At 34.7% G+C, this 13,983-nt stretch overlaps 1 protein-coding gene across 2 annotated transcripts in view; it reads left to right on the top strand.

Annotated features, from left to right (window-relative positions):
* Nucleotides 1–13,983, top strand: part of LOC134673516 (uncharacterized) — a 297,423-nt gene that overhangs the window by 212,844 nt on the left and 70,596 nt on the right. For both annotated transcript variants that reach the window (XM_063531508.1, XM_063531509.1), the window contains exon 4: nt 3,696–3,800. In XM_063531508.1, the coding sequence (XP_063387578.1) occupies nt 3,696–3,800 (105 nt within the window). The remainder of the gene's footprint in view (nt 1–3,695; nt 3,801–13,983) is intronic.

The following is a 13,983-nucleotide window of genomic DNA, read 5'->3' as shown; positions in this document are numbered from 1 at the left end:
CACCAGTTCCAATTTGTACCCGCTATTTACTTACTGTCATTTAATTAAGCTGAATAAATTGGCAGAGTGGCTTCACCAGCGCGGTGGGGTTTGTTGGCTCGTGCTGTAATTAATATTGGCCTTGTGCAAAGTTGTACAGCCGACAATTGTACTAATCCGTATCTTAAATAAAAAAAATAAACAGATTATGTAAGACTCAAGTGATAGTACTAAATTTTTTTCGGTAGCTTTTTGTAATTATTTGTACTATTCAAGCGAAACACAACTTATTGTTCCAAATGGCGATGCAATTATAATTCACCCCAATCGACAACTGAACAACTTCAAAGTATGATGTATTAATAACACTAATTTGTATATAGGCATATTCGGTTAAAGGTCGTACGTTAATAACCATAATAAAAATATCGACTATGTATAATCTAATACCATCACGCTCTCGCAGAACCGTGAGCTATTCTATTTCTAAATTGAGCTTCCAATTAAGCAAATCCTGTAAAACTGGTATTACGTTAATAGCTAGTCAAGGATCACACCAAAGAGCTACTCGAGTCTTAAATAATTAGGAGGGAGCCACGGCAAGGAACAAGGGAATTGCTCAAATGTCATAAATAATTTATAGAGATTCAAAGTCACAAGCTCTTTAGCTGCCGAGTAAGAAAGCTTTTTGTAACCACTCGCGGGTGGCATTGCTCTGTTTTAATTATACTCATAAATATCATTGACTGAACCGTGTACAGTCACCATCAGATATACATATCCGACCGGACAAGGTGTTCACAATATCTGAACACGCACTCTAACGCCTTGAAAATAGAGGCGTGCTCAGATATTTGTAAGCACCTTGGCCGCTCCGATATATCTGATGGCGATTGTACAATAAATTAAGTGTGTTGTAGGCACAATTGCCGCATATGATTGGGATTATGAGACAATCTTACACTAATCGACTTTATCGCACAATAAGTTCTGTATTGTTGGAACTAGACAAGGATAGATGTAGTAACAGTAATGAATATTCGTGATAAACACAAATAAAAAGCCTTACCGGGATTTGAACCCCGGACATCCAGCTTCGTAGGCTGAGTCACTACTGATTAAGCTAGCAGGCCGTTCTGCCTTACCTATGTAAAAATACACTATTCTTAAACCTCACAAGAAATACCCATTTTGCGACCAAACTTCAATGTTAAAGGAATAAAACGAATTTTCGTTCCCTACTTTACTGAAGTAAGGCTTCCTACCCCTTGAAGCTCATTGATGCGATTAGTTACCACTCAAATAGAGCCGGTTCTTAGCCTCTATGAATTTACCTACATATAGTTATGTACACATAATCCAATCTCCTTACTATGAAACATGATTCTATGAATGCAACGGAGTATTCCCCATTTGCTTTGACGGGAACCATTTCAGGGGTACACACAGAGAATAACGTCGTATATGCTGGATACATTGGTGCACAAACATAGATTGCCTTGACATAGCAATGAGATTAAATGTGATTAATTATGCGGATTAAGGGATGAGTTTGGTTTACGTCGGTGAAATAGTTGTTTCAGAGCAATATTTAATGTGTCACCTGACCTGGTGGTAAATTTGCGTACTTAAAAGGATATACGATATTAGCGTAAATGACAGTGTAACGCAACACGAGTAGGAATGTGAGTAAACGGTACCGTAAAACGGGGTGAGTAGGTTTCGCGGGGAGAGGTGGGGAATGGGGAGAGAAGGTTTGAGAGGGGGGTGAGAAGGGATTTTAAGGCTACACTGAGAGAAAAATCATCACCAGGAATTAAAAAACAGTTCTGTACTGGGGGAAAAAATGAAGTTTTAGTAATAATTATGGACGTTTCACTATTTCTGTAAAGTTTATTTATTTCTACAAACAGCTCAGTAATCCCAAATATAATTTCAACAAACAGATAATAGAAATTGCAAGAACTAATAGAAATTACAAAAGTCAATTTGTTCCTATTAGTTAACTCTCCTTGTCCCCGGATTAAGTTTATTTTTGTAATTCTAAGTGTATTTTTGTTGTACTTTTCTCTCAGTGTACTGCTACAAAAATAATGTATCCCAATTTAAAATGGTATCCCAAGTAATACGCATAATAAAAAAAATCGATCCAACAATCTTCCAAAATCACCTTTGTATGAAAAACCCTCTCACCCCAAATACGAGGTACTACGGGGTGAGGTGGGTTTTCCACTTTATCCTCAAAGTTATGAAATGGAACGACCCAAAATAAAATACAAACTAAAATACAAACGTCCGAACCATTTATTATATACACCATTCAGTTTTCACATGTAAAAATAAAAAAATTTCGAGGTTTGAAAGTCAAATTTCACCCAACTCACCCCATTTTACGGTACCTATTTAGTATTGTGCCCCGTGGAAATGAACGATAATAATTTTATGGCTCACTCTTACAGAAAACAAAACTTTACGTCTTAAAACTGAAGTTATTCTATATATATTTTAGTTGCTTTACTGTTGAGGTAGGTAACTAAACTAAATATAAATGCATATTAATTTTATTATAACTATTTAAATCAATCTCTTGATTTATAGTCGACAACAGTGAGACTGTTACCTGTCTCCGCGGTTAAACATAATGTACTTAGTTTATAGAGCTTTGTTTTACCCGAAATTGTAACATATTTTTCTTATAAATTAAAAAAACATACATTTTATATACACATTAAGCACAACAACGTCAAACCCAGTATATTTTAGCTCAATTAAAAAGTGTAAATACGGCTGGAGAAATACATAGCTACTAATTAATTGGAAATTTTCCCAGTCAAGTTTATTCACTCAGTTGTTATTACTTACTTACAGTTTACTCGTAGTATAAACAGTTGAAAAGCTGTAATCAGCTTGAAGGGTACCTAACACGATCAAATAACATCATCTTACAAAACTTAACATTTACCTATAAAGAACGACATTTTTTGTAAATATACCTACATGAGTTCAAAGTTTTTTTTTTAGCAAATCAAAACATATTCGTTAATTTTGGCCTGATATTTTAATATGGAAAAAATATCTATCTTTATCTATTGTATATTTCAGAATTGTAAACAAAATTAACATTTATATTTTGGTAAACACAATATTGTGATACTTAGTAAATTAGGGAACTCGATTGTTCTAATTGATAATTATACTTTATGTTACTCTTTTGGAGCATTTATAATTGTTGCTATCCTGTCCACTTTTACGAACGTCTCCGTATTAAAATAAAATTCTGGTTTACAATTTATCCGACTAACTTCACAGAAGCCTTGAAACCGCAATATATTTATTTATAAGTACCTAGGTACTTATAAGGTACTTGCACCTAATAAGGCCCAGTTTTAAAGCTTGCTCAATTTCAAAATTTCATACTTTTATAAGTGTAAATGAGTTTAAATTTCTCGCCCATGTTTGGTTAGTACCATAGACAAAATTGCAAGTTCATATCAAAAATGAAAAAAATAAAAAATTAAATTAAAAGTGGGCCTTATTAGGCGCAATTACCTTAGGTACAAATATCAGACTAGGTACATTTTGACAAAAATCCTCCGACTTCATTATAAAACAGTGTATCAACTGGGCCACACAATCGGTAAAACATCGCAATTGGCAGTATTCCATAGTACTTAAAGTAATAATAACAGTAGTAAATTATATTTTCATTTGGTCAGATGGGGATCACGACGAGCTAAGTGCCCTATTGGGAGCGGCCTCGCCGGAGCTCGGGCTGGCCTCCGACGCATCTGATAGCCTTCCACTCCCTGATCATGATAATGGTAAGTTGGGTGTGGGTGTTGATACTAACTTCGAGTATTTGCATCTGCACCCAACCTGGCTTGCTTGTTTGGAGTTCATGTTGCATAACACTATATAATCATGTTTTGGTTGTGTGTTGATTATACTAATTTTATACAATAAAATGCCTAGCCGCATTGAATAGTGTCCTATGTCTATCGCTATCTTCTTAATCAAAATTGACATTTTGTTGAGCGCAGAGGAAAGGGGATGACAGGTTCGCAATACAAACGTAAGTAGCCCGCATTTTCCTCTCTGGATATTGACATTATGGAAACTATTTTTTTTAATTGGATGATTATTAACTATGGACTACATTTGTATGGAATGTACCTGTCTTGCTGTAGTTATCAACAATTTGTGTTTAACACACTGTGGGATTGAATTTTAATCATAAAATATGATTTTAATCATATGAAAAGTTTTAGCCGGGGATTTATAGCTATCCAAAACAATAATTGTTAATAAATTGCATAGTATTCAAATGCAACACAAAGTTTGTAATTAAATCGGTTAGCTTATGTATATTGCCGACTAATCCGAGCTTGGTTTTCAATTATAATTTGTGTTTATTAAGCAAGCAATAAATGTATTTATTACGCTTTGTCCGACGTAAATAATCACAGATACCAAATATTGACCAATTTGGGTTAATTTAGATGTTAACACATTAATTAATATATTTACAAAGTTAGTAAACCTTTGTGCCCGGAGCGGAGTTATGAGTTGGCAACATTTAGCCCTAAAAGTCCCGCGGCGATGGCATCAGTTTGTTTAAATAGGTGACAGTCCCGAGAGCTCTATTTGTCATCTGCATCTGCAATCTCGAGTTATTTAGAGCTTTACGCATGCGTGTGTCGGACGGGACATACAACACTCCTGTTATGATCCTACTACAAAGTTGTTACACGTGTTACATTTCGTGAAATGTAAATCGTATTTAAATAAATTTCAAGCAAAAAACGCAGTCAGTATTAAGCAACTAGAAGTGTGTCGCGCTAAGTTGACTAGAAAAGACAGAATATTTTTTAGAGTATATTTTTGATTTTATTGTGTTTGTAAACTGTCTTATGTACAATAAAGTATTTACATGCCTACATAATTGGTCGCGTATAGCCGTAAATAACAACTGTCATAATTGTAATAAACTTACTTGTGCCATAGGGCATCAAATTACGAAAGTCATTTATGGCGATAATTAAGTACCAGTAAACACGAAGATTAGTATCATACATTACCTAGACCATCAAATAACCATAGGTATTAAAATGTAAATGCTAATCAATAATGTTAAATATTACACGCATGCCTCTCATCATACTGACCTAAATATGCTTATGAAGTCAAAGACATTCACATTTTTTAACTACAACGTAGTATGAACTGAGATCTACAAACTTTATTTATATCTACGTGTTTGTATTGTCATGTACTGTTAAAACCAGTAATGAGTTGCGTTTATTTTATATGAGATATAGAATTTTACATGAAAATATACAATTTTACCTGCTACAGTAAATAGAATACGTTAAAACGCGTTTCAAATCGCATCGCCAAAGGCTATCAATAAAGTACGTGCTTTGTTAAATTCAACCGTCGACCTACATCTGCCAACACCACTTTGCAGATCAACCAGACACTCGACGCTCGAGGCCCGAGCCCGAATATGCTCGGCCCGAGGCCCGAGGCTGCTATGAAACGCTAGTGTCTGCTGACTAATGTGCGCTGTCACACGCCGTCGGCTTGTCTCCTCCGAAAGGCACGTGTGTGCCACAATGCTCTTTGTCAAGTCTGGCTCCAGCAACATGAGCAAAATAAAACAAGTGGCACTGAGCCTCAGTTTCGCGTGCCGTGCAAACGTGAAACCAGATGTCGAAGATCAAAGTTTAAAATTCTTGGACACCTTTTGATGAATTTGCTGTATGTAGAATTTGACTCCGGTTTTTTGGTATAATTGGGAGATTTGAATCTATTGCCAACTGTCCACCAAAATGAGTTGGTACAAATGTTTAAATAATGACCCAACATATGATCTCATAGTTTTTAAGAAAATATTGAGTTATGTAATATTATTGGAAGTTCTATATTTATATGTACGTAATTACTTTTAAGTACAAACATGTACATGTTCAGTAATTATAGCCCTGAAGGAAAGCAGCTTCAAACTCTTGTATTTTAGTTATACAATAAAATTATTGTCACTTTTCGAGTAGGTATCACAGTACCGCTCTCAGTATCAGATGGAAAACGGACGTTTGCAGATGAAACTGCCTCCGGATTTCCAATACAATTAGTGGAGCTCTGACTATTTTAATTATTATGGATCATTAGGTCCCACTTATACTGGTTGTTCGGATGCGAGAGTAACCAGGAAGCGATACAAATGACAGCCCTGGAGATGGTATATAGAAGCAATTCACCTCAGCACACCCGGCATATTTGTCACCTGTATCTCACACGTCCTGAGCAGGAAATATATTTACCCCAAATGAACATGCTTGGTGCTCAAAATGACTTTGGAAGGCTGTGTCTGCAGTTTCACTGCTCCGTCATATGACGTCATACGTCGGTTCATATTTAAGTTCATACGTACATACGAGTCGTTTTCACATTTAAAAAATAACTTACTTGTTTGATCTGCCAGTTCGGTCTCAGCTGTTGTTTGGAACATAATCAGCTTCAGTATTTTTCAGTTATCGCCGAAAAACAAACAAATCGACTCAAACGTGCACCTGACATCAAACCAATATCTGTATACTAGTAATGTAATGTCAGTTACTTAAACACGTGTACCTAGTTTCGTGCAAAACACCCCTTCTCTCCCTTTCTCTTATTTTAACTTCTATCTTTCTATCTCTTCTGGTGTACCTTTGCAATGTACAAAATTTGTATGATGCCATTATGTTGTGAAGTAGATTTATTCCAGCCCAGCATTAGGCATGAATTAGGCCACGAGCGACAATGATTAACGGTATAATTCTGTGACAATCCATTACCCTTAATGGAGCTTGTCATTTTATTGAATCCTGCCCACAGAAATACACTCGCGTTCATTATAGAGGCATTTACAACTTTTTTACTAGCCTCTTATCTTACTTATAATCTCTAAGCTATATTGACTTTCGTAGCACCCAAATTTTAAAGAAATTTGTTTCATTTTGGTTTACTAACAGTTCCAAATGAAGAAAAATATGCTTGATTTAAAATGTAACGAATCGTCAAATTGGACCTACTCAGGCGCATAAACGTACATAAACGAAGTGAATGTTACGTTAATTGAATGAGAGAACAAACGAAACACACTTGAGAGAGAATATACAAACGTAAATAAAATGATCGAAATACAAGGTGCATTAGCAGATGAGGCCTGAGGCGGTCTCGCTCGTTGTGTCAACTGCTTATGCACAATGCAGGCGGGGCACGCATTTGAAGCTAATAATGTGTATATTACATACTTGTAGTCTGAGGCAAAATAATACTGATGAATAATTTTAATCTTGAATTTTAGAGATGCCTTAGAGATAAATTGTTGGCAATTATTAACTATGAATAAAAAGTATGAAAAAAATCATTTATTTACATACAAGATATATACAGTGGTACTACTAAACAAAATAAATAACTAGCTTAAATCTAAATAAAATAGGCCCCTGAGGCATTGTACCATAGTATGAATACCTATAGTTGCTACTTGGAGAGAAGTAGGTACTTGTTTAGTTTGTATATATTATTTATACAGGTTGGCACAAAAATACGTTTCGTGACATTTAATGAGAAGGTACGATGATTAAATTAATATATTTTTTGTCGGTTCAGTTTTTTTTCATACAATTATTCAATTGTAAGCTATGCTCGCAAGGTCTACAGCTCACAGAGCCACTAGTCTATTATGCAAATCAGTTGCAAAAATAATTTAAACATACGAGTATTGTTGTATACTTATACCTCAAGTATACTTATATATATTTCAGAAAGTCCTTTGCATAGCAGTAAAAGAGTCGACAATGCCCAAGGGGGTTAATTCAAAGGTCATTGCACTCGTAATCAGTCGCTCTGGTAGATTAACCCTTGTTAAACTTTTTTCACTTTTGTATAAAGTTTCAAAATGTACGCAGTAATAATGAACGCCGGTTACACCAAACTGTTTGAAATCCTAATTATGTTCGCAAAAAATATGTACTGCAAAAAAAATTCTCTATAGGAAACAGTGGTGTTTTTTGTAGGACCCAGCTTGTAGATAAGTACTTTTTCCAAAGATAGAGCGAGTGAGTTAAGTATTATTTGATTCTACCATGATTATATTTTTGATATTAATTTAAATATCAAGATCAAGAGAGCCAGTTATATTTAAGTATTGATTGACATGAAGTATGTTAATAAGGGCCTGTAATAATATATTTGTTATGTGTGTTGCCATACGTTTTAAAATAGGAAAATGCTTTCAGAAGTTACATTATGTTAAGAATTTTAACATACTTTTGTATGCATTAGAAATATCAGAAGGTTTGCACAGGAAGCTTCTCTCGTGGGCGCAAATACCTGCAAGCACGACAGACAGTATTTACCTCCATAATTACGAGTAGGTAATTATGGAGTAGGTAGGTATGGATAGTGTAAACGCACGTCTGTAACTTCTCTGAACACAATATGAATACGTCTTGAGAGTCAAGTTTCTGTCCCGCTATCTTGGAATTTATTAAGTGGTTAGTTTACGCCCTATAACGATACTCTAGTCGATACCCCACAAACACGAATCCCATGCGTCGATACAAGGAAGAAACTTTAACTAATATAATTGTAGTATGCGCAAACATAGGAAGCTTCTGCGATCCATCAGAAGACTGTCGCCAATTACCGAGCCGCGGGCTGTTCATTATCATACGATCACAAGGGATGTATGTAAATATATTTAGATGTTGATTATAAACTACAGTAGAACTACAGTGTAACGATATTGAGTGAGATTTCCTCTATTGCCTCGTAACTAATATTATAGAAATTTGATATTTTTCGGATATAATTAATAGGCTTTTATGTTATTAAATCAGTACCATCCATTTTATAACAATAGTTCGGATATATTAATAGTGCCATACCTTATGGGAAACGGTCGCAGAGATAGTTCAGAGCCGGAAACCGCTACCAACTTTTAGTATGTTGTTGGGCATGGCATCGGGTCTCCAAAACTGCCGGGAGACGGCGGCGCCGGCCATCTACTTCAGCGGAATGACGTCATCAAAATGACTCCCGCTTCGTTGCGAATATTGCATACTGCACCCAAACTATGCATAGCACATACACGTGTGGGGTATTAAATGAAAGCCAATTAAATAAACTTTATTTTATTTATACAAAGTGTACCAAAATATGCAACAGTTTAAGAGAAATTTACAAATAAATAAAAATTACGTAAAAAAATATTCGATTATTTGGGTTTTACAACCAAACCATAAGTCGGACGATAAAGCAATGTACTACAACATTAAAGATGACGTCTCAAGCCATACATCTACGGCCTGAGGGTTTCAACGTTAGATGCCAAGCCACGCCAGACCATAATAGTAAAGGTCTAATTATTGAATTTTAATTTTTTGTCCGACTACGGCAGAATTTGCTATCTATGCGTGCATGTGTAGGTACCGTTTGCATGAAAGTACTGAACTGATTTTGATAAATGAGGTGTCAATTTATTTGTCTTTGTAGCCCAGGTCACAAAAGCCACATTTTAACCGACTTTGAAAGGAGGAGATTAGGTACTTAAAGAAACAGTATTTTGCTTACTTATCTAGTAAATTATTATTTTTTTAATTATGGTTCCATTCAAAAATGTCGTTTTCATGTATTTTATGTAATGTTCATCCATTTAATACTCGATAATTAGAACTATTCTTTGCATAATATGAGCGCATTAAGGTAGAATTGTTGGGGCGCTTTAGTTTTTTTTCCAGAACTTCCACAGTTTTTGTCGGAAATGTAAAATTTAAATTGTGATATATAGTTGAATAACTGGTTTTTCAAATATTATACGCAAATTTTTTATGACGATTTTAGTTTAGCTATAAAATTGATACATATCTACTTTTTCCATAAAAAGTGTTATTTCGTTGTTTCTAGCTCTGAAACCGTACATTTTTTTTACAAACAATGTTTAGGTGAATCATAATACATTTAATAACCTTTCATTACATGTAACACATGTGTATGTGAGACTCGTGGTATAGCTATAATTTACATTTTGAGAAATTCGGCAGTGATTATTTATATGAGGTCATTATTTGTAACTGAGGAACAACAGAGATGGTCTCCCGGCAGTTTTAGAATCCAGGTCATATTGCTAATAACATACTAGAAGCTTATGCGGATTATCCTGAAAATGACCAATTTGGATTTTTTTAACTTTTATGCATTTGTATGGGCAAATATCTACATTTTGATGCATAATTTCCACATATTTGGTCCAATTTTGATTTTATTGATATCAGTGTATGGCTTGAGACGTCATCTTTAATGTTGTAGTACATTGCTTTATCTTCCGACTTTTGGTTTGGTTGTAAAACCCAAATAATCGAATATTTTTTTACGTAATTTTTATTTATTTGTAAATTTCTCTTAAACTGTTGCATATTTTGGTACACTTTTTATAAATAAAATAAAGTTTATTTAATTGGCTTTCATTTAATACCCCACACGTGTATGTGCTATGCATAGTTTGGGTGCAGTATGCAATATTCGCAAGGAAGCGGGAGTCATTTTGATGACGTCATTCCGCTGAAGTAGATGGCCGGCGCCGCCGTCTCCCGGCAGTTTTGGAGACCCAATGCCATGCCCAATAACATACTAAAAGTTGGTAGCGGTTTCCGGCTCTGAACTATATTCCCATAAGGCATATGACTATAATATATAGTTATACATATAGCTTTGGTACCAGAATATTAGGATCATTAATATCATAATATATAGCACCCAATAAAAATTGTTAAAATTCAATGGAAGATACTTTATTCCGTCGGCAAATATTCTTATTGAAGTGAAAACGTCTTTACACTTTTTGTGATGGGGAAAAAATTTTAAACTCACGACAGGTCACGTGACCGTAAGACGTAAGACGGACACGTGACCTGATCGAAAAAGTTTTCACTTCTGCTGGCACTCCCGGAGTGCAACCCGTTGTTTTTTTTCTAACAAGACGTATCATCATACATATCTTCTTATAGTCTTTTTTATCTATTTATCTCAAAGCATGTTTGCAAGGTTAACCATACAGAAACGATAATTAGATAGTTAGGGATCATTTAAAACGCAAGGGATAAGAACGTCCTTATTCTCCTCGTCCCTAATTCCCTGATATAGTCAATAATATGGCCGTTTTAAAACTGGCCACCTGGCTCTTAACTAAGCTACATACGTATATAAGCGACATCTTGCATATCCTTCACGTTACAACGAACTTTCTAAGTGCCAAAAGTGGTGTCTGCAAATTGCAGCCATAAATTTTGAGGCCAGATGCTGGCGATATATACGTACCTACGTAGGTGACGAGACAAAGGACTTAATACTTCTTCAAAATGCTTGATCTCTTTATAATATTATCCAAAATGATGCCAAGTTTCAAAACGAAATAAAAATGTTCTGATTAGACATGTTCTGGTTTTTAGTTCAAATTGGTGTTAGTTAATACTAATTAATTACCACTATCACTAATGAAATCCGCAAAATGTACATTGACCTAGGATTAAAGTGGAAACAATTTGATTTACTTAATAAAAGCGACACAAACTAAACCAATGTTCGTGTCACTCGTACGAGGTTTACCGCTTAGCGGGGTTAGGTTATTTATCAGGATTGTCACGTGTGTTGGTAAATTTATCGCGTTTCGCGAGAACTCTCGAGAACGACACGACAGCGCAGATTCTGTGGAATTAACCAGCCACGCTGCTTGCCCTACAGATTTCAAAGTTGCACATTGAAAAGATAACAGAATCCTACGGCTTACGCGGCAATCGGGATTTATTTTATGCTGTTTAATTGTTGTTGTTAGGAAACAAACTAAATTCGCGATAGACCCGGTTGTAAATTTGATTTAATAGGTATTAAATTGTTTATTTTGCTGCAATGAAATGTCTCAAACATTATGAGAGAAATAATGAAATTATGATAAAATTCTAATATAACATTTCCTATCAAAAAATAGTTAAGTAATTATTTTTTTATTGATCGTTCACTACTTCTTTCATTTCGAACTTCATCATTTTGATGATCTTTGATTTTAGATAATACTAGGATTATGCCAAAAATTCTACGCGACATTAACAGGACTGTATGTCAGCTTATTTGATATACTAAAAAACCAACTATACATACAAAAATAAACATGACCTTATTTTTCTATAAGTAGGTATATGTTGCAATTTTGTAAGTAATTTTATGAGTAGTGTTTGATTTTATCGTCCTGATACACCGAATTCATAGACAATTCAAGGAAGCCACTTGGGAATAAACAAGTCTGAATAAATTTTACCAGTAAGATTGATGCGAATATCAGACCGCTAGAATGCCACTCTTGATTTACCTACTTACGCGAAATTGCCTTCTACTGTAGATAAACTGCAGACCGACGTAACAAAATTTGCACAAAATTAACTTAAAAGAATTTGATTATTATAACGTCTCTGGAATTACCTACTACACATACCTATATTATGATTCGTATTTAAAATAATTCAGTTGCAGTAGTCGCAGTTTTCCCTCGTAATAAGTGTTCGAGGAATAAAGCCTCTAACTCGTACTCTTGCATACGCGTGGAGCTTAGCCTACACTCGCTGAATTCAATTAACTATTGTTGTTGTCGCGTACGTTGTTTTATGCAAATAACGCGTGGGATAATTGAAAAATTACATCCGGAAATTCAAATATCACCTTGTGTTCTTGCTAACAGGCAGTCATGCCGTATGACTTTTACAGTGAGAGCAATCGTATTAGAACGAAAACCTCCGTAACAATATTTTTGTGCAGATTTTAGGTACATTACTAACTTTGAAGACAATATAGCTTGTTGTAAAACTTTAACTATTTTAACTGTGCGAACGAAAATAATAGTCATCGTTATAATTTACCCTTAACATTTATAGAGCACTTTCTCACTTAGTTGTATTTGAAATAAGTAGGTGATTTAAAAGCAACTCGCATCACATGCTATTCTGAACAACAAAGTCGAGATTAACTTAATTTATTCGGTGAATAAAACAGAACGTGTACAAAAAATTCGTCTCACTTGAAAGGCGGTAAGCTAATGCTGCACACATAATTTGTGAGTGTGAATGTGTGCAAATTGCTGTGATATTATGTGCCGTAGACGTAAATACGCGGCAGAGCCTTCGCTTAATTGCGCTATTTTGCCAAGACTGTGGTAAGCTGGTGTTCCGCAGATGAAGTTTCTCACTAACTTGCTTTTAAATACTAAAGACTCGTAAAAACTCACAATCCTACGATCATAGTTTAGGTTTAAATCTTCTTTGAGAACTTTTAGAAATTGATGTGTATAGCCATTTATGCAATCTTTGAAGCAGGTACTTACACTGCGTCCTCAAAGATACTTTTTAAATAGGTCATTAAAATGGAAGTAAACATATTGTTAAGATTAAAGTATGACGCATTTAAGTACCTACTAAATACTTTTATACAGAAATCTCCTTTATTTATCTCGAATGGTAGATCAAATATTAAAGATATTAAACAGTTATTAATAAAATAATAAAGTAAAGAATACTGGAATTTATATTCGCGTGTACAACGCAGGACGTGCGGGCGCGAAAAGAAATGAAGCGAACAATTGTTTTGTGCCGGTCCTTTGCCTCGAGACACTTCGTGCCTGGAGAAACGATTTAAACAACCTTTTCTTGTTTATATTTTACGTGAAATACCTAATATTAATCTCTAGGTACAAGCAGGTCTATCGTACTGTGGCAATTATTTCTCATCGTTAAACTCAAAAGGTGACATAAAGGACATCAGGCTAATGAAAATTTACGCGCATTACCCTTAAATTTATTTACGCTTGTTTAAGTTATACCAAATATGTACACAAACAATTACATATTGCACTCATTTACAGCTTCATGTTACAGAGTTGCCGACGAACGATAAATTCGCATAAATTATTGATGT

Source organism: Cydia fagiglandana, chromosome 18, assembly GCF_963556715.1.
Source record: "Cydia fagiglandana chromosome 18, ilCydFagi1.1, whole genome shotgun sequence".
NCBI classification, from domain to species: Eukaryota; Metazoa; Arthropoda; class Insecta; order Lepidoptera; family Tortricidae; genus Cydia; species Cydia fagiglandana.
Note: the sequence above shows the minus strand (reverse complement) of the source record. Positions and strands in the feature narration are given on the sequence as shown.